This window comes from Cricetulus griseus, chromosome 8, assembly GCF_003668045.3.
Source record: "Cricetulus griseus strain 17A/GY chromosome 8, alternate assembly CriGri-PICRH-1.0, whole genome shotgun sequence".
Classification (NCBI taxonomy): Eukaryota; Metazoa; Chordata; class Mammalia; order Rodentia; family Cricetidae; genus Cricetulus; species Cricetulus griseus.
The window spans coordinates 51,840,635-51,860,151 of record NC_048601.1 but is presented as its reverse complement, the minus strand read 5'-3'; the positions used below and the strand labels follow the sequence as shown (position 1 = coordinate 51,860,151).

At 46.5% G+C, this 19,517-nt stretch overlaps 1 protein-coding gene across 1 annotated transcript in view; it reads left to right on the top strand.

The window, feature by feature from the left end:
• The window catches only part of CUNH3orf20 (chromosome unknown C3orf20 homolog), a 45,181-nt gene extending 39,893 nt beyond the window's left edge, over nucleotides 1–5,288 (top strand). Inside the window, exons 14-16 of the mRNA XM_027428993.1 lie at nucleotides 98–240; nucleotides 4,567–4,701; nucleotides 5,192–5,288. Coding sequence (XP_027284794.1) covers nucleotides 98–240; nucleotides 4,567–4,701; nucleotides 5,192–5,288 — 375 coding nt within the window. The remainder of the gene's footprint in view (nucleotides 1–97; nucleotides 241–4,566; nucleotides 4,702–5,191) is intronic.
• The last annotated feature ends 14,229 nt before the right edge of the window (nucleotides 5,289–19,517 follow it).

The following is a 19,517-nucleotide window of genomic DNA, read 5'->3' as shown; positions in this document are numbered from 1 at the left end:
CTGCTAAGACTTGGAACTTGGCTGTCATTATCAGTCATGCCACTATGTCACTATATTGAAGTGTTTGTTATTACATGTCTTTCCTGTCTTCCAACAGATGTTTGCTGGTGGGAAGCTCCTTTTTGGGGGCTGTGTCCTAAATGGCTATGGCTTCAGCAAGCAGAATCTGCTGAAACAGATCTTCCGGGCTCGACAGGATTGCAAGATGGGCTACTTCCTGCCAGACAACTACAAATTCAAGTAAAACTGGACAAGGCATCCCTCGGGAGGAATAATGGGGCAGAAGACTTGGGCTGTGGGAAGGCCAGGAGTAGGAGAGCAGGTGGTGCCAAAGGAGTGAGGTGGGGAAAAGTCAGAGACAGGGAAGTAGGGTGCAGCCTCTTCCTACAGTCCCCTGAGCAAAAGCTACAGTAGGAGGGCTTTGCAGGTGGGCAGGGGAAGAGGAGAGCAGGCAGGAAGAGGCGAACAAGGTCATGCTGTTTGTCTCTTTGAGTCTAAGTTTGGATAAAGGGCTGTGTGGGGGAAAGAAGGCACTGCTTGTTTGCAAGGTGCCCTGCTCAGCTGGAGAGAGTGGAAAGATGTCTGTGGGGCAGAGTCCAGTCACACCTGTCAGTTCCAACCGGTATGCTCATTTAGCTTGACTTCTGTTGGGTTTCCAGTGGATCTCACAGTCACAGTCACTGGTAGAGTAGGCTTAGGTATAAGCATCCAACTAAGGTGCTGCCACCTAAGCATCTCTGGGCTGGCTCTGGTGAGTGGTAGAGTGTCTGAGCTCAGGGCACTCCAGTATAGTCCAGGAGGAACCTGGGCTTTATGCTAAAGTCTGCATTAGAGAAAGACTAGCAGGTGCCAAATTCCACTGTGCCCCACAGTGCAGGTTCCTGAGAAACTTGCTAGGTTAGAGGTCCTGAGACAAGGTTGGAGCCCGGGCTTTGCCTTGCATTATCTGAGTGACTGGCAGGTGGACTGATCAGATGGGTTCCCAGATCTTTAGCTCTTTACTTTTAAAATGAAGATAATATTCAGCCTCGCAGAACTGTAAGGATTTTACAAGAGTATTTGTTAACAAGCTCTCTATGTGGTAGACAATGATGAAAACCAGGATAATGGCATCTGTAATATCTGCATGCAGAGCTGAGCTACTGTGGCTCACCCTACAGCACCAAGTTAACTCCCCCATTCCCACGCATATCTGCAGTTTTCTATCTTTTTGTTTGTTTACTTGGTTGGCTGGTTAGGCTTTCAAGGCAGGGTTTCTCTGTGTATCCCTAGCTGTCCTAGAACTTGTTCTGTAGACCAGGCTGGACTCATACTTAGAGATCCACCTTTAATACTAAATGCTGGGATTAAAGGTATAACTCACCATACCTGGCTGCAGCTTTCTATCTTGATGCCAGCTCACCCCAAGGAGCTGAGTTGGGTTTTTGTTAATCTGCTTCACCCTGAGGTTGGGGATCCATTCATGGAAAATTCACGGAGGTCACACCAAGTGACCCCATTTTGGAATACTCAGTGTAAAAGGCTGGAAGAGGAGGAACCTTGGGATAAGGCAGGCAGACAGAAATTCCTGAGTGTTCTGAGTCTCCATCACTCAGAACACCAAGAGAAGAGAATAGAGTTGCTGGAGACCAGACATTGGCAGGTCCAGGGAGTTATAAAGCTGAATCTCAGGAGCTGTTCACCGTAAAAAAGAATGTGCCAGAGATACGTTGGGTCTTGCTGGGCATTTATGGTTATAAACTCAGCATCTTAGATCCCTGTATTTAAAAGATACTAGGAAACAAGAAAGGAAGGTGGATTTATTTACACTTTAAGCAAATGGGGAGGTGTTTAATTATATCCCCCACTGTGCTTTGGTACAAGGGTTTTGACAATTTAAATGGATCAGGTTTGAATTCTTGGTAACAGAAGGATGATGACCTCTTAGAGCTCTTTGAGCTCTGAAAAGTGTTACAGCTTAAAAGTTCTTAGAGGGCTTCAGGGCACCAACCTAGAGCACTCCCTTGCAGAACAAATCTGCTGGTCAAACAACGGGAACACAAGGAGCAGGTCATGAAGGTTGGAAGCAGCTCAGGAATGAATTCTCATCTGCAGCAGAAGTATAGCATCTTGGAGGCTGAGGCAGAAATGAGTCCTCCTGCCTACAACTACTAGTCATGTCCTGGAGGCTGACTCAAATGAATTTCCTGCATAGGAACAATTCTGTCCCCTGCCTGTCTTAAAGGCAGCCTTCACTGAGGGTAGCCTTCCTTCAGTGAAGATGAGCAAGTGGCTAGAGCCAAACCTGAAGTCTTCCTTTTCTTCTTCCTCCCTCGGTTCCTGCAGCAGTTCTGTCTCTGAAAAACCCAGAACGGCCGAATGTATTGGGTGCCAGCTGGACCCTGATTGTCTTGAATGTGGGTATTCAAATAAAGTGAAAAATAAGACCAATCAGGGAAGAGTTGTTAAACCTGGTTGGGGAGAGAGAAGAACCCCCAAAAGTTGCTAAAAGTTCACAATCAGGTTGAGAAGACTGCAGAGGCAGAGACGTTTGAAAGAGTTTGTGTCTGTCCCTGGTTGCTATAGGAGCTCAGTGGGGGAGATTTTGGCCAGGCTTTTTCTTTTCTTTTCTTTTGTGGCTGCAAAATATACAATTGTGTAACACTTGCAAGTGTGTCTATGGCCCTTGGCTGCCTGTAGGACATGGCATGCTCATCAGGAAGAGGAGTGTCGAACTGAGGGCTCCCAGCTCTCTGCTCTATTTTGCTAGAGTCTGGATGGGTGGCTGTGCACAGAAGAGTGACTGAGGACCCTGAGCTAGGAGCCCTTGTTATGGCACATATACTTTACAGAAGGAGATACTGAGGGCCAGCAAGGAAAAGGATGTGCTTTGAATAGGAAGTCCAGGCTACACCACAACGATGACCTTTGTCTTCAGTCATGTCCTGAAGGAATGGGACATAATCTTTTCAAGGCTGCTCTTATAGGAGACAATCAAAATCTATCAGAAACGGCCACACACTGCAGTGACAAAGGTGCTTCGAAAATAGTCTTGGCCCCATAAGCTTAATGCTGTGTAAACTGTAATGTGCTCAGTGGACCACAGAGAACCTTGCAAAATGGTCATGAAATGGGTGAGAGACAAAGTCCTTTGTAAATTGCTACATCCCTGATAAGTCACAATGGGCAGTGGGAGCTGCCGAGTGCCCTGTGAACTAGGAAGGGTTTCAGAAATTGCTGGGCCTCCTCTCAGACCAGCTCATCCTAAGCAGCAGAGCACTTTGCAAGCTGTCACATACCCTGCACAGTTCCCAGTCATCTCTGAAGTGCTGTATCCTGCGCAGCACTTGGTAAACTACATGGTAATCTATGAAGGACAAAGCATCATATAAACTGTCAAGTATCCTGTGATGTTCATGCTAGAATGAAACCTCGTAAAGATAATATGGTATGCAAATGCTGGTGTGAGAACCTCAAAGGGTTTGTGAATAGTCGTGATCTTTATGAACACTAAGTGAAGGCTTGGTGTGCTGTGAGTGCTACCAGTTAGGAGAGAGTTCTTCACCCCTGGGCCACTGTACTATGCCCATTTTCTGCCCACCTTAGAAGAGGCAGGACCAGCTGAGTCACAACAGGAGGTGGCCAGGGACTAGTAAGGAGAGGTCTTTGCAGCAAGGTGCCGTGTGCCACAGATTCATGTGCTGAAATCCTTAGCTCCATGATGATGGTCTTAGAAATATGAACACTGGGAAGTGACTAGGTCACAAGCACAGAGATTTCATGAGTGAAGTGAATGCCTACAAGCTAGCTTATTCCTTCTGCTATGTGAGAGGCTGCCGTCCATGAGTGTAACCAGGCACTGAATCTCTTGACACCTTGGTGATGGACTGCCAGTTTTGAGAATTGAGTGCAGTTCATGTCAGTGATCTATTTGCCATATAGGCACAGCACTTTTAGAGAAGTCAAAATAGCTAAACTGAGAGGCTTTAACAGCATCTGCACATCATCTCAGTTCTGGGGCTGGAAATTGGATCCACTTGAGAGGACCACAGTTCCTCTCAAGTCAAATTCTAGCCTCTCGTTGGCTTTGGTGACAGCATTACTCTAATGTGGCACTAGTTGCATAGGATTAGGGGCCCACCTCACTCCAGAATGACTGCATCACAACTAATTATGCCTATACTGATGCTGCACTCTAAGTTCCCGGGGTTAGGACTTCTGCATATCAATTTGGGGACACCTTCAGCCCACATACTGCAGGGTGGCATCATTTCCTTGGCTGCCACGTGGCTTTCCTTTGCTGCTTTGCAAAGTCCTCTGTATCCTGCAGGCATTGCTAGTGCTCAGTATAGCATGGACCAGGTAGCTGGTAGCATGGGACCCAGGGCTATGTAACCCTTCACAGAAGCCAAGAAACTGACTCCCAGGTTCCCAGAGCAGTTTCTCCCTTGGCACAATTGGGAGGAAGAATGTTTTGCTAGTCCATTTCCAGCTATGGGCTGGAAAAGGGTGGGATAGCACTGAGTGAACTCTGGGCTCTCACCTCTGACCCCCAATGCTATGCCTTTCTACCACCCCTCCCTGCAGCATGTCGACCTATATCGAAAGTCTGGAAGAGCCTGATCCAGCAAAAAGAGCCCAATCTGAAGATTTCGAAGAAAGCATCTCTTCATTGGCGCTTGGCGACAAAATGGAACAAATACCTTCAACCCCACCCGACAAGTATGTTTTCCCTATGGCTCTAGTTGGCAGATTAGAGATGGCTCATTATAGGATCCCTAGCTTAATCACAGGCCACTCAGGCTAGCATGGCATGGCTTATGCCTTGGAAATCTGTGTCCCCCTGGGTACAGGTCAACTCCTGATTTCCAGCCTGTTTTGCAGTATCCTACTGGGTGTCAGGGTTGTGCACCAGGAGACACTTTGCAGCAAGCCCCCACGGTCTAGACCCATCTGTCAGAAGGATGAGGCTGCCCCAGATTCCAGCAAATTTCTTGGTGATGGTGACAGGGAACCAAATCAAAATTTTGTAGGGTCACTCTTTCCAGAAAGATGGGAAAGTGCTAGGATTAGACTATGGGTGCCACTGGGCTCCCAAGTTGGAGCTGTCCCCTGCCACTTTCCCTCCGGGGCCATGCCCTCATCAGCTGGGACAGGCTGCCTGCCTGCTTGCTTGCTGCCCAGGGCCTGCTTCTCCCTGTTGCATATTTAGGTTGAAACAGCCTGAAGTGGAACTGCAGCCTTTCCCCAAGGACAGGAGGAGCAGTAAGAAGATAGGTTTGGGGAAGAAGTCAGGTTCTAAGAAATGATGCTGGAAGAGCCAGAGATGCCCTCCCCACACCCAGCCCTACCTCCTGGTCTCCCACCACCCTTCAATAAATACGCCTGCCTCCAGCATCTGGGTGAGGCGGTGGTGGGTAGGACAGGCCCAGCTTTGATACCAAGAAAGCCAGAGGACCACCACAGCTAGTTTCAGGCCAGGTTCTGGAAACTTGTTACCCCCAACTCAGAGCTTCCTCAGTGGCCAGGAGTAAACCTGGATCTATCATTCTGGTGAACAAATGTCTCATGGCCAAGGGCCTGCCCACTCAACCATTCAGCAACCCTGGGGAGCCTCAGAAGGGTCTGGACTATGTCTTTCACCCTCTGTCAAGTGGGCAAGACCTCTGGTAGAAAGAATATGAGAAGAGGGAGGGATACAGAAAGGGAGAAGAGACTGAGGGAGTCGTGGAAGGAGATGAGAAAGCATGCAGGAAGGAGAAGGATGGAAGAGCAGAAAGAGTAAGAGATAAAGATGAAGAAGAAGAGTGGGCTGAAGCCAGAGTCCAGCAGATACCCTATGGGCTCGTATCACTATTTAGCTAAGCAATGGGACATATGGCTGGACTGGATTCTCCTTTTTCTGAGTGCATGGGCCTGGAGTATTCACGGGCCTGGAGTATGCTTACCAACACTCAGGGGTCCTAGCAACTGTCTTCTGGGATGCTGCCTTGTCCCTTACCTCTGAGAGAGCTGGATCTCTCACCACTGTGTGGTTGGTGAGAGCTGTGTCCCCATAGCAAGGATTGTGGAGGGTCTGCCTTGGCCTTCGCATCTAGAATAGAGTCCAGGCCCCAAACTTCAGGCAGCATTTGGTGATGTATTTCACAGATAGCTATTTGTGCTTCTTCAGTAGCACGTGCTTTTTCAATCTGATTTTTTCAAGGCTTATTTTTTTGTTTGTTTTTTCATCTTGTTTTGTAGTGTCCAAAGACTTTTTTTTTTTTTTTGAGTTATAAGTTTCTTCCCCTAGAAGTGTATTTGAAGTGCCCTGCCCTGTTCTTAAGCTGCATATGTTGATATTTTCAGGCCTTAATGTTTGTTAGGGGGCTTAGGGTGCCCCCTTAGGATGCTCTATGCATCCTCCACCCTTTCCCTCCAAGCACATAGACAGATAAGAGCAAGAAGGCAAGGTGCCAAAGTTCTGTTTTACCCTTGCAGATAGGTACCTACCCTCAACCTGGTGACAGTCAGAGCCAAGGCCTCTGCTCAGGCTAGGGTCTGAGATGAAGCCTCTGACCTGCGCCTTTCTGGCCTTCTGGTCATGTGCTCAGCTGTGCTCAAGTGAATATGCTAAGCAGTTAGTGCTGTGTGCACCAGGAGCAGAGGCAGGGAAGGTCCTGGCCCTCTCTTCAGGGTGCTCATCACCCCGGAGAGCTGCCTGTGAACAGGAACACCTCCCACTGGCAGAGCAGGCAGTAAGTATCCAGGGCAACACGATCAGAATGCTCCTGGAGGAGAAGAGGAAAGTCCTTCTCCAAGGAAATGCCAAGAGAGACAGGAAGGCTTCCCCCATAATGGCTCTCACAAAGCAGGAAGCTAGGTGTCTGAGCTGTACACTCTGTTGATTAGTGCAGGGCTTCTTAAACTCCTCCCCTGCTCCCCAACCCCCCCTTAGGACCAAGAAATTTTTACACAACCCTGGGCATATGTAAAACAGTTAGGCAAATCAAACATTTATTGATAATTAATAATAAATGTATTTTAAAACAATTCTTTGATATACATATGATTTTCCACTTATTAAGGATGAATGTGCTTGTGTACTTTATGTAAGGAATTAAATCTTGCCTGAATATTCTATGCTGTAAAAATTAGAGCATCTTGCAACTTTGCACAGTTGATAGTTATTCTGATTTTATAATCATCAGTGCTAAGAATGCCACTTTACATAAATATAAATATTTATGTTTATGTACATAAGAAAGCATGGGGTAGGGCATGAGAGGAAAGGATCAAACTGAGCTATTGTATGTGAATCCATTATCTACCTAGAAAGCCAACAGAATCAATGGGTAAACATCAGAATCGTTGGGTAACTAGATAAATGTGTATAAGCCACAAAAGGCCTAGTATCGAGATGCAGGACCAGTGACATGGAGTCCTAAGCAGAATGACATCCATCAATGCTTTAATCCCAGAGTGAAGTGAAGCTAAGAGGAGGTTGTTCAACCAGAAGCCCAGCATGTCTATCCAAGGCCATCAAGACACACCCTGAACCCAAGGCTACTGGATGCTGAGGTCTCTGATGCCTCTCACCCAAGACCCTTGAGTATCTCTTTCATAAAGAAAAGCCATTCCCTACACTTTCCCTCCCAGCTATGCTGAGACTGGGCAAGCCACTTTTGGCTTCTGAGTCTTTGTGTCTTCATCTGTAAAATGTGATGTTCCAGGATAGTAACCTTCCAAGGAGCTGGGCTGGATCAGATTCAATGCAGAGAAACCCTTTCTTTAGCTTGGGATTGGAAGATATATATGAGAACGAATGATTTATAATTATGAAGCACATAACCCCCCATTGCTACTTTCCACATCAGCAGGCAACCTTGGGTTGTCTCCCAGGCACCAGCATCAGCAAGGGTTAAGGAGCTTGGCTGCTAGACAAGCAGAAATAGTGTTAGCCTTGAGCGGCAGAGCATTCCCCTATCTGTGCAATCTCCCGGCCTCCAGACCAACCTTTGGAAATGAAAGCTCAGCCTAGCTGAGGCTCCTCTGCCTGCTGCATCCTAATGATCTCCACCAGGGAGAGTAGGTAACCCCCTCTCAGCTCCCCAGCTCAAAGAAAACCCTGAGCTGCCCTGAAGCTGTCAGTTCACATGTGGGAAAGAGATTGGGTTGTACCCGCTGCTAGTCCAGTTTGAAGGGAAGAAAATAGGAAAAGGAGGGCTGAGAATGGCCCTGGGATGCAGAACAGGTGTTAGGCATCACAGGCCAGGTGCCCTGGGGCCTAGCTCATCCTGGAGATCTGGGCAGGGGGCTTCCAGCTGCAGGTTATGGCCTATTAATGAGCTGAAAAATCCATTTGGAGGATATGATCCACATTTTGAAGAAGAAAACTGGAATAAGGCTACACAGAGAAACCCTGTCTCAGAAAAAAACAAAAACAAAAATAAAAACAAAAACAAAAAACCTGGACTAGGAAATGGCACAGTGCTTTATTTCAGCCACCCTGAGTATGATATCCAAGACTCAGGCTCTGAAACACAGACCACCACCACCCTGCCCTAGCCATCTGTGCATGTGACCTCGGATGCTCTATTTTAAATGATTAATGTTGGAGGGCCTAGTTTATTGGGGGTGGTACCACCCCTGGAAAAGTGATTCTGGTCATATAGAAAAGCAAGATGAACAAGCCACGAGGAACAAGCCAGAAAGCAGCATTCCTCCATAGCTTCTGCCTCACTTTCTACCTCCTGGTTTCTGCCTTGAGTTCTGGCCCTGACTTCTCTTGATGACAGACAGTGATCTGGAACTGTAAACCAAATAAACCTTTTCTTCCCCAAGTTGTCTCTGGTCATGGTCTTTATCACAGACATAGAAAGCAAGAGTTTGTGTGGTATATGTGTGCACATATATGCACATATATATATGGGATATATGGGTGAGTTGCACCGTTGTGCATGCAGAGAGGTCAGAGGAGGACATTGGGTGTCCTGCTCTACCATGCTTCATCTTATTCCCTTGAAGACAGTCTCTCACTAACCTGGAGCTAGGCTAGTGGCCATTGTCCTGTCTCCACCCAATACAGTGCAAGAGCTTTGAACTCAGGTCCTCTTGCTTGTGTAGCCAGTGCTTTTGTCCAGTGAGCCATCTCCTCAGTCCAGATTTTGGTCATTCTAATAGGCATACAATGGTACCCCATTGTGTTTCCCTAATGAGTATCTTTCTACAAAGTCGTTTGCCATCTGTATCTCTTCTTGTTTTTGTTTTTTTCAAGATAGGCTTCTTCTGTGTAGCTCTGGCTGTCCTGGAACTCATAGAGAGTCCTGACTCTGACTCCGGAGTGCCGGGATTAAAGATGTGCACCACCACCACCCGGCTCTGTGTCTCTTCTTAAGTGCAGTGTTTCTTTGGGTGTTTGGTCTATATTGTTAATAAGGTTGTTTTCTCTTCAGCAGTATTTATATTAGTATTGTTTGTTTTATATTTATAATATTTGTATAATTATACAAATATAATCCCCTCTTCCCCCAAGCTGGGCCTTGTGCATGCTAGGCAAGTATTCAGCCTCAGCCCTTGGACAACAGTCTTTTATTGGATATGGCTTCTGCAAATATTTTCTTACAATCTGTGGCCTGTCTTTTTCATTTTCTTGGCATTGAATTTTGCAAAGCAGAAAAATTTAAGTTTACTTAAGTCCAGCTTGGCAACTCTTTCTTTCATGGGCCACATCTTTGCTGTTGTAGGTAAAACAGCATTGCCATGATCAATGCTATTTACATTTTTCTCTGGAGTTTTGTAGTTTTGCTTTCCATGCTTCAGCCTAAGACCCATCCTAAGTTAGCCTTTGTGACAAGCTTAAGTCCTGGGCAGATTCATTGTTTGGTACTTGCCTGCCCAACTCTACTTTCTTACTTTCTCCATCATGGCACCTTTGCTTGTTTATGAACGGATAGCTAAAATCATTTGTATGGGTCATGTTTCATTGATCTGTTTTCTTGTCCTTCACCATGGCTACAGAGGTCTGGGGGGATGTTAAGTCATTTGCCCAAAGCCATACCATCAGCAGCCTTTCTCACGGCTGGTGGGAATAATGCAAGCTGATGGAGCCACTCAAGTCTTTTAACTACACAGCTTGCATTTGGGACCTAGATTAAAACAGGGAATGAGGAAAGAGAAGAGAGAAAAGGGGAATAAGATATAAGATGATTCCTCTTGATCATCAGATTGATGGGATTTCAAAAGATCGTGGAAACACACTTCTGGGCATGTCTATAAGAGGTTATCTATGTTGTGATAATTGAGAAGACACACCCTAAATATGAGTGACACCAGACTACAAGTAAAGGAGAGAGTGCACACCAGCATTTGTCATGTTTCTTCTCCCCTACTGTGGACACTCTAGCAAACTGTTTTCATGTTCTTGCTGAGAACAGGAGTTTCATGACAATTGAAGGCTGGGTATTAATGAGCTCACTAGACCCAAGATAAATGATAAATGGGTGTTTTATTGGGGAACAGTTTACACAGATAATATTAACTGCCACAGCATTCCTGCTCCAGAAGATGCAGTCTCTGCCCTTCTGATGCTCTCCGTGACCCAAACCAGAGTGTGCCCCCACTTCTCTCTTTCAAGCAGTTACTTCCGCTTAAAGCCACGCCCAAAGGGTTATGGCCACTAATACAAATTCACTGGCAAGATGAGATGCACTTCCCTGTCACGATAGATGGACATTCCTCCTTGAATTTGCTTTTTTTCAGGTATGTGGAGTTTTCTTTTTGTTGTCTATATGTATGTGTATGTCAGGTATTTGAGAAAATAACTTCTATAGGTGCTGGAGTCTGGCCTGTATCAGTCCCATGCTACAGAGGCCATCTATTCCAGACTGATGTCTTTGGAGCTGTGATTGGGACCGGCCAAACAGCCCTGGGTCTGACCCTGAGTGGGGGAATGTGGATCAGTAAGCCCTAGGATGAGACACAGATGTCTTGTCATCTCAGGAGGGCTCTCAGTCAGTACTGGAGTTCACGGTTTATTTCAGCATTGTCCTAAGTAACTTTCCAAAAGCGGGGGAACTGTCAGAAGACATCTATTATTATGTATAGAGCTGATATCAAATATTTCCTTTAATCCTAGAGACACCCCTAGAACTGCATGTCCTCACTAGCCTTCAGAATAGGTGTGGGCCCACCCAGGGTCTACGTCTATTGTTATACAAACTAGAAGACATTCTCCACTGTGGCCAAGCCATCTGGTGGTAACTAGCCGACATCTAAAAACCATGAGAGATTCAACCTCCTGGAATCCAGCTGAGGCCTGTATCTGAAATATCATAATATTTGGGCCCTGACATATAGGAGATAACAAGAGAATGCCAGGCTCTACTATGACCCCTAAAGCCATCAATAGTGCTGTGAGTAAAGCTATGCCAAGCTTAAGTGGCAGCTAATTCTTCCCACTGAAATGTAACATATTTGTGTGTACTCAAATGTGTGGCTCCTACCCAACCATAGCAATGAACCAGACAGGAAACATCCCCATCTGTGGAGAGAGAGACACCAGACCTAGTCAGTCTAATGCATGGTGTTTCAGTATTGACAAGGGCTATGGGACAATTAAGGGAGAGCCTGACTGAAGAGGTGTGTTTTCAACAAAGCCCTGAAGGAAGTGAGAGATGAGTCATGCAGACGTCTGGAAGGAAAGCCTAAGCAAAGGTCCTGGGGTGGGCATGTGCTTGCAGCAATAACTGAATCAAGGATTTGCCAGGTCTCAGGGGACTAGGACAAACAAGTAGAGGGCACTGAGGGGAAAGGTGAGTCATAAAGGAGTAACAGCCTTGAGGGAGGGATTTTGGGGTCCTGGAAGGACTTCGGTTCTTACTCTAGGGAGGAGAAACCACAGAGGTGCTGAGTGAGGTAAGACCACAGCCAGTATAGTTTGGACAGGGTCCCTGTGGCTGCTAGCAAGAATTATGTCTGGCACAAAACGGTGGCAGGGAAAGTATGAATGTGTTTTAGAGATCAAACTAAGATTTATTTCTTTTTGGGGGGGGTGGTGGTGTTTCGAGTCAGGGTTTCTCTGTGGCTTTGGAGGCTGTCCTGGAACTAGCTCTTGTAGACCAGGCTGGTCTCAAACTCACAGAGATCTGACTGCCTCTGCCTCTGCCTCCCGAGAGTTGGGATTAAAGGCATGTGCCACCACCGCCCCAGCAAGCTAAGATTTCTTAACCAAGGGGTGGAGGTGGCAGGAACCTCCCGCATTCGTAGAGAAGGTTCTAGAGTCCTGGAGAACATGGGATGCCAGGAGTTAGGGCTTCTGTGCATTTGTAAGAGAGTTCCCCTTCTCCCCCATGGAGACCATGCTAGTCTATGTGTCCCAATCCAACCTGTTGTCTCTGCAGGCAAAAGAGGCAGGGGCAGGGGAAGGGACCTTTTTACCCAAGGCACTCACTGAGGAAGAGAGGCACTGGAGTGTCAGAAATAGTCACACCCATAAGAGCCAGGTGCAGCCCAGGTCCTAGAGCTCCTCAGCCCAAGATCTAGGGCTAGTACCCAGGAGAATTCACACCTTACTGGTATGGTAAAGAGATATTTTAGGCTGTTCAGATGGAAGCACTTTGAGTTGAGATACATAGGCCTAGAGAAGAGATCTTCATGCTCTCTCCATCTCCCAGTCACATCAAGCATAGTCTCACTCTGTGGGTGCTACTCTTCCTGGAACCCCACTTTAACCTATGCCATCTCCCCTCTTAGCCAAAGGAGAGCCTTCTGAAGACAACATTGTTGGGCTGGAATTTTGCAGTGTGGCTTTGTGCCCTACCTAGCCTCCAGTGACCTTGTATTCCTGGAGTCATGGTGGTAACAAGGACTGTCTTTTCAGTACACCTGGATTGAAAATGGGTACCTGCTGTCTGCTGCTGTCTCTCGCTCCCCTCCCCAGACACAATGACAGTGTTTGCCCTGCATGCTTGGCTTTGAGCATCCACCCAGCTCTCAGTGCACCACCTTATCTGCCTCCTATTCAGTGGGCATGTAACATAGGGACCCGAAAGGCCCTCATTTTACATATGGTGAGACAGAGACAAAAGGTTGCCTCAGTTCAGCTGATGAGTGGATAGCTGACCCAGCATGTGTCAGCCCCCATGACTGTGGGTGCCAGCCTGGGTCCAAGGCCTGTGAAAGGGTCCCCTAGGCCTGCCTGAAGAACAGAAAGAGAATGGACAAAGGAATCTCAGAGCTGGGTCTCTTCCTCTGTGCAGGAGCTCAGTCACATGACCCATGCCTTTCCCTGCTAGGAATGAAGCTGACACCCAGACATTGGGGATCTCCCCCCTTTATCCCAGGAGCTTCACACAATCAGACATCATTGCTGCTAACATCAGGGAGGTAAGGATCTTCTGAACTTCCTGCTGCTGCTGACCTGGATCACAGCACTCTGTGCCACCGTTCTTAGCTCCCTGAAGTTATGGACTTGCTCGTGCCTTCTAACAGCGCAAAACAGAAAACCTGTGTGGCCACTCAGTAAAACTGAGATAGGACTACAAGTCAAGCCTAGAGACTATGACTGCACATGTGTCCAAACCTACTGGCCTGGCCTGTGTGGACAGAGGGGCCAGCATTTCCACACTCTCCCTTCATGGCCACATTGGCAGAGGTCTGAAAGACCCCTCCGGGCACATGCATCTAAACTGTGTTGCTAGCCCTAAACAGTTTCCCAAGTAGGTGGGCATGCCATCTGTGTGTATATCCCTGATGAGAAGGCTCTCATGCTCTCCTAGGCTGCCTGTGGCTACTTTAAAGGAATCTCCTTCACCTCTGTGGATCCAGCAGCCGGTTGGCACACCCTCAATGCTGGCCACTCCCTACTCTCAACATCTCAGATCGCTAAGGTTATCCCACAGCTGCCTGTGCTCTGCTCTGTGAAGACCCTGTAAACTTTTCTGGGTCCCAAGTTTTGTGGCTGTGGCCAGAAGGCCTCTGAGGCAGCTTTACCAGTGCCACAGCTACCTGTGTGCTCTAGGGCTGTGGTGTGTGGTGGGTCTAGCCTCTTTACTTATATTAGTGAGGATTCTCTAGAGAAACAGAAAACTGATAGAATATATTTATTATTACATATAGGACTTATTTATAGGATTTGGTGGTTTATAGGATTTGGTTCAACTATTCCAACAATGCTGTCTCCCAATAGGAAGTCCAGGAATCTAGTAGTTATTCAGTCCATGATGCTGGATGTCTCAGCTGGTCTTTAGAATGTACTGGAACTCAGAAGAAATGAGCTCTACTACTAGTGAAGGAGTGAACTTGACAGTGAGAGTGAGGGCAAGCAAGCAAAGACCAATTGCTTCCTTCTTCCATGTCCTTTATGTAGGCTGCCACCAGAAAGTGAGGTCCAGATTTAAGGTGGACCTTCCCACCTCAGAAGATCCAGATTTAGGGTAGGTCTTCCCTGAGCCTTCAAATCCTTTAGCAACACTAAGCCAAGGGATAGCAGGCATCTCCAGCTTTTTCAGTAGCCATCTTTTGCTTCAGCCAACCATTCAAACAAACTTTTGACACCTTTTGTTTAAAACAGTGATATATAAATATATAAATAATATATTCTTTCTCATTATAGGTCTAGAGGCAACTATTGATGGGTCCTGAGGTGTAGCAATAAGTCTTTAATCCAAAGCTGGAGCCCTGCCACCATGTGGGCGCTTTCTGCCAGGCTGCCCAAGTTCCACCTGCTGCCATGTTAAGGTCCCAAGTAACACAGAGAGACTTATATTAGGTACAAATGCTGCTTGGCCAATGACTAGGATTTCTCATCTGCTAGCTCAGTCTTAATTATCATAAATCTATATAGTTTATAAGACTTATCTTATGGAGGACACCTTCCACTGGCACCCTCTCTTTCCGGCGGATCACATGGCGACTCCAGAGCAGAGACCAGGAGGAAGAGAGAAAAGGGACCAACTTCCTTCTTGCCCTTGCTTATATATGAGTCTCCCTGCTATGTCACTTCCTGCCTGGATCACCACTTCTTTACTACATTTCCCAGAATCCTCCTTGACTCCTAGTCCTGCCTAACTTGCTGCCTCATTGGCCAAACAGTACTGTATCATCCAATAAGACAAACACACAGAAGCACTTCCTCCATCACTGAGGGGCATCAGTATTGTCATGTCTGGCATCTCCTTCAGGAAAGTCACTGCTGGTTTAGCAGACAGTGAAAGATTAACTTCCTCAGGCAAAGGAGGAAAAGGTGATCTTTTGGGTATTGGGGGTGTGGGTACATTTTCTGCTAAGGGTAGAGAGATTTCTTCCTCAGGTGAGATGAACCCTTGAGAATCTGAGGGTTCAAAGTTCTTGGCGTCTGTGGGGCCCTTCCATGCATCTCCATCATGTCACAGTACCCCATTCTTTACCAATTAATGCCTTTACTTTAGCTGCCTGTAGTCTCCAAGACTGGGATGTGAATCTTCACTGTAATTCATCTAACTCATCCACCTTAAAAAGAAGGCTTCAGTTTGATCCTCTGCAACCTGAACACTGTGGCTGCTGGAAAAAGCAAGAGTTTCCCAGGGCATACTCAAAAACCTTCAGATTGTTTATGTGAATCCAGAGCCACTCAATCTTATTACTGAGTATATTGTTGTCCTTCGCCATATTCTGAAATGCTAGATGTTAGTTAACTTTATATGCAGCTCATTCTTTTCTTTTGTCATAATCCAGTCTCATCATTTTCCTGCCTTATTTCTCCACAAATTCTCAAAAGTTTTATATACAGAGTGGCCAGTTGGTGAATCAGGATAATCAAATGCATTTGTCTCCTTAAGTTTGTAAAATCATTCACACCATGGGCTTTCAGTACTCTCCGAGCTTCCAGGAGAGCCCTCAGTACCTGCAGAGGCTTCAGTAACTATGGGTGTCAGCAATTGGAAAGCCTGTTCCAGGTACTTTAAAAAATTCATTCTTATACTTCTGTTGCTCTTGACCACTTAGACACCAAAATCTGTATTAGTCTAGGTTCTCTAAAGAAACAGAACTGACAGAATATATAGAGAGAAAATATATATTATATATAGAGAGAATATATATAGAATATAAGAGTATATATATGTATATATGAGTGGCTTACAGGTTATGTTCCAACTATTCCAACAGTGGCTGTCTCCTGATAGAATCTCAACAAAGCCATAGTTTCTCAGGCTATGAAGTTGGGTATCTCAATTAATCTTCAGAATATGCTGTAATCTCAAATAAGTAGGCTATAATACCAATGAAGGAATGAATTTTCCAGTGAGAGTGAAGGCAAGCAGGCAAAGATCAAGTGTTCCCTTCTTCCGTGTCCTTTATACAGGCTACCACCAGAGGTGTGGCCCAGGATGGATCTTCCATCTCAAAAGATTCAATCAAGAAAATTCCTTCACAGGTGTACCAAGCTGATTGATTGGTAGTTAATTACAGATGTAGTGAGGTCGACAACCAAGAATAGCCATCACACCACCTTTGCCCTTGCAATGAGGCCAGTCTGGTACACTGTTTCCAGGGTCTGGCCCTTTTAAATTTAGCTGCAGGAAAAAGCAGTTTGTGCAGGCCTGGAACTCACAGACAATCAGCAACAGGAAAATGTCATCCAAGGGGAGCGCTCAATGAATTATGGAGGCATTGTTCCCAAGCCCAAGGAGCCAGCGATGTTGCTCTGAGCCCAGTGGCCAGCCCAAGGCTACAGGCTCAACACTGCTGACTGTGTCAGGACAACACAATGTGGGCAGCCAAAGGAAAGAAAAAAAAAAGATGAAGAGAGAAAAACACTAGGGGAAGAAAAATACTGGAAAGTCCCTATGTTCAGGGATAGAAGAGCCTTTCTAGAAAATCAACAGCTAGTGAAAAGCTGCTACACTCCTCCTGGGTGGGGGCCTGCTGGAACAAGAGGAAGTTGCAAGCAATGTTTTGAGATATTTTCAGTCTAGTGTGATGTCGATTGATTTTCCAAAACACGGGTAGCTCCTGATGTAGGGAGAGCTGAAGTTGGACGGGGGCTGACCAGAGGTGGGGCAGGGTGCAGGACCAGCCTGGACATAAACAGGAGCTGACCCAGCTGGGGAGTTTCCAGTGCTCTAGATGGCAGCAGCCCCCAGAGCCCCACAGACTTGTGTTCCAGACCTCACCCTGATGGGAGAACCCCAGACAAAACTGGGGTCCTCTGCTCAAAAAGCCTGAAACATAGCCAGGCATGTTCTGCTTATCTACGTCTCCTGGGGGTGCTCTCTATTAGGCAACTAGTCCTGCTTCTGCAAAGCAGATGGCAAAGGTAACTGTTTATGGAGGAGACACAGCTGTGAACAAAGCAGACAAAGGCTATCCTAATGAAGGTGACATGGAGGGGACATGGTATGCAAAATGAATGCCATGCACAGCATGTTGGAAATGGAGGGCACCATGAGAAGAGAAAGCAGAGAGTAGGGTAAAAGTGTTTGGGTGCAAATGGTCAGGAGGATGTTCCCTCCTCCCTCTCATTGGGACACGCCCTCCTGCCTTGTGTTACAGCCCCTGTGCTGACCCCTCATAGGCTCATCTGCTCCAGTATCCTGGCATCTTCTGTTCCAGGCTAAACAGGACCAAACTCCTTAAGAGCAGCCCTATCACCCTTTTCCAGGAGCCCTGAACTGACCTCTTGCCCAAAGGCAGGCAAACCAAGCACTTTAAACCCTACGTCTGATGGAATGCACCTACAGGTCCCTTTTATCTGTCTTAGCAGTTGTATGCCATAGTCCCCTAAACTCACCAACCTGATGTCATACCTGGTTAACCACATTGATCAACCACTCCATCTCCTTCATCTAGGACAGTGTGGGCTCACAGACCCACACATTAGAATCTGCATTTGTTCCTATGGCTTCTTCCTGTGGCATTCTTTCCACAGCACTGGCAGATGTCTTTTTGACACAGAAGGAGACCTCACATAAGAAAACGAGTAAGTATTTTCAACCCACAGAGAGAAATTGGTAATAAAATGCAAAGCAAAAACAAAGGACACATGGTCAAAGAATATGATTAGGCCACTCATTGGCACAGAAATGCAAATGGCTAACAAACAAGCGAAAGACTTGGGCCTCCCAGGCAGTCATGGAAATGCAAATTAGAAGAACAATAGAACGTCATTTTTCTCCCATCAGATTGGAGAAAATATGAAATATTGATGACATCCAGTATCGGCAAGAAGTGGTTCAGCAAGCAGTATTGACACTGCTGTTGGCATGTGATCTACACAATCTTTGGGGACAGCCATCCTTATTAAAGTTTAAAATGTTGTGGGCTTTGATCCTGCAATTCCATCTTGGAGATGTGATTCTGCAAAGCCGTCTACTGGCGCAGATTGCGCTGTGTATGAGAAGCTTTGAAGACAAAACAAAAGGGAATGCAAATGTGGGTGGGTGGGGCAATGGCAGAGTGATGGTGATGGTGATGGGACAGTCACTGTCACGTCAGCATCGATGGACCTGCACAAGTTTCTAGAGCATTCTAGAGCTCTAGCCGTTTCTGGAGGAAGTGCTCCCCTTGAAAGTCTCTTCCTCTTCCGAAAGTGTATGTGGGGTGCAAGCATGTGCATAGGCTCATTGGCGTTTGTGTGGGCATGTGTGTAGTTGTGCATGTCTGTGTGCACGACTGTGTGTGGAAGCCAAAGACTGAGATGGGATGTCTTCCTCAGTTGCTGTCTACCTTTTGTTTACTGAGGCAGAGTCTTTCATCAAACCCAAAGCTTGCTGAATTCGGCTAGTCCAGCAGCTAACTAGCTTACCCTGGAGGACCTCCTAAGAGCTAGGATTACAGGGTGGCTGACATTCACACCTGTCATTTATGTGTGCTCTGGGGAATCTGAACACTGGTCCTTGTGCTTGGGCAGCAAGTACCTTATCTGCTGAGCCATCTCCCTAGCCCTGAAAGTCATTTTGAGGCGTTCCTATAATGATCTGCCTATCATGCTAGCTTGTGATGCTGCTGTAAGACACCAAAGCAAGAATCAGTCCAAGGACCAGGTGGAAGGGCATCTTCTCCCTCCTCAGTGGGAGGAGGGAGGCAGCTTTACCCTGCTCTTCCCAAAAGATGCTCAAGTGCTCAGTGGCCCTCTCACTCATACTAACAGGAATCCCATGGTTCACTGGGCCTTGTGAGTTGTCCCTACCACAGTTTCCATAGTTTCATTTCTTATGCCTCATCATACCTGTTCTGCGAATGGAATCGGTTCCAGAAACTCTGCAGAGGGGATGGACTGGATTTTCTAATTCAGGGCAGCAGTCAGTTATTACTTTGCATGCCAGCTCTGAACACTGGAGGAGTTCCTGGTAGTGCTATACAGAAATGAATTCTAAAGCCATTTCTAGGCTTTACTGTTAAGAGTACTGTGATTGATTAGTGATGTCTGCTCTGGGAAAGCAATGAGAGGAATGCTCAAGTTACTGATTAGCTATGGACATTCTGGGTCAACACTTCCCAGACCACATGTACACAGGAGTCTTATTAGAATTTATTAACATGCAGACACTGGCCTGGCAAATGTGGGCAGTCTGAGTGTC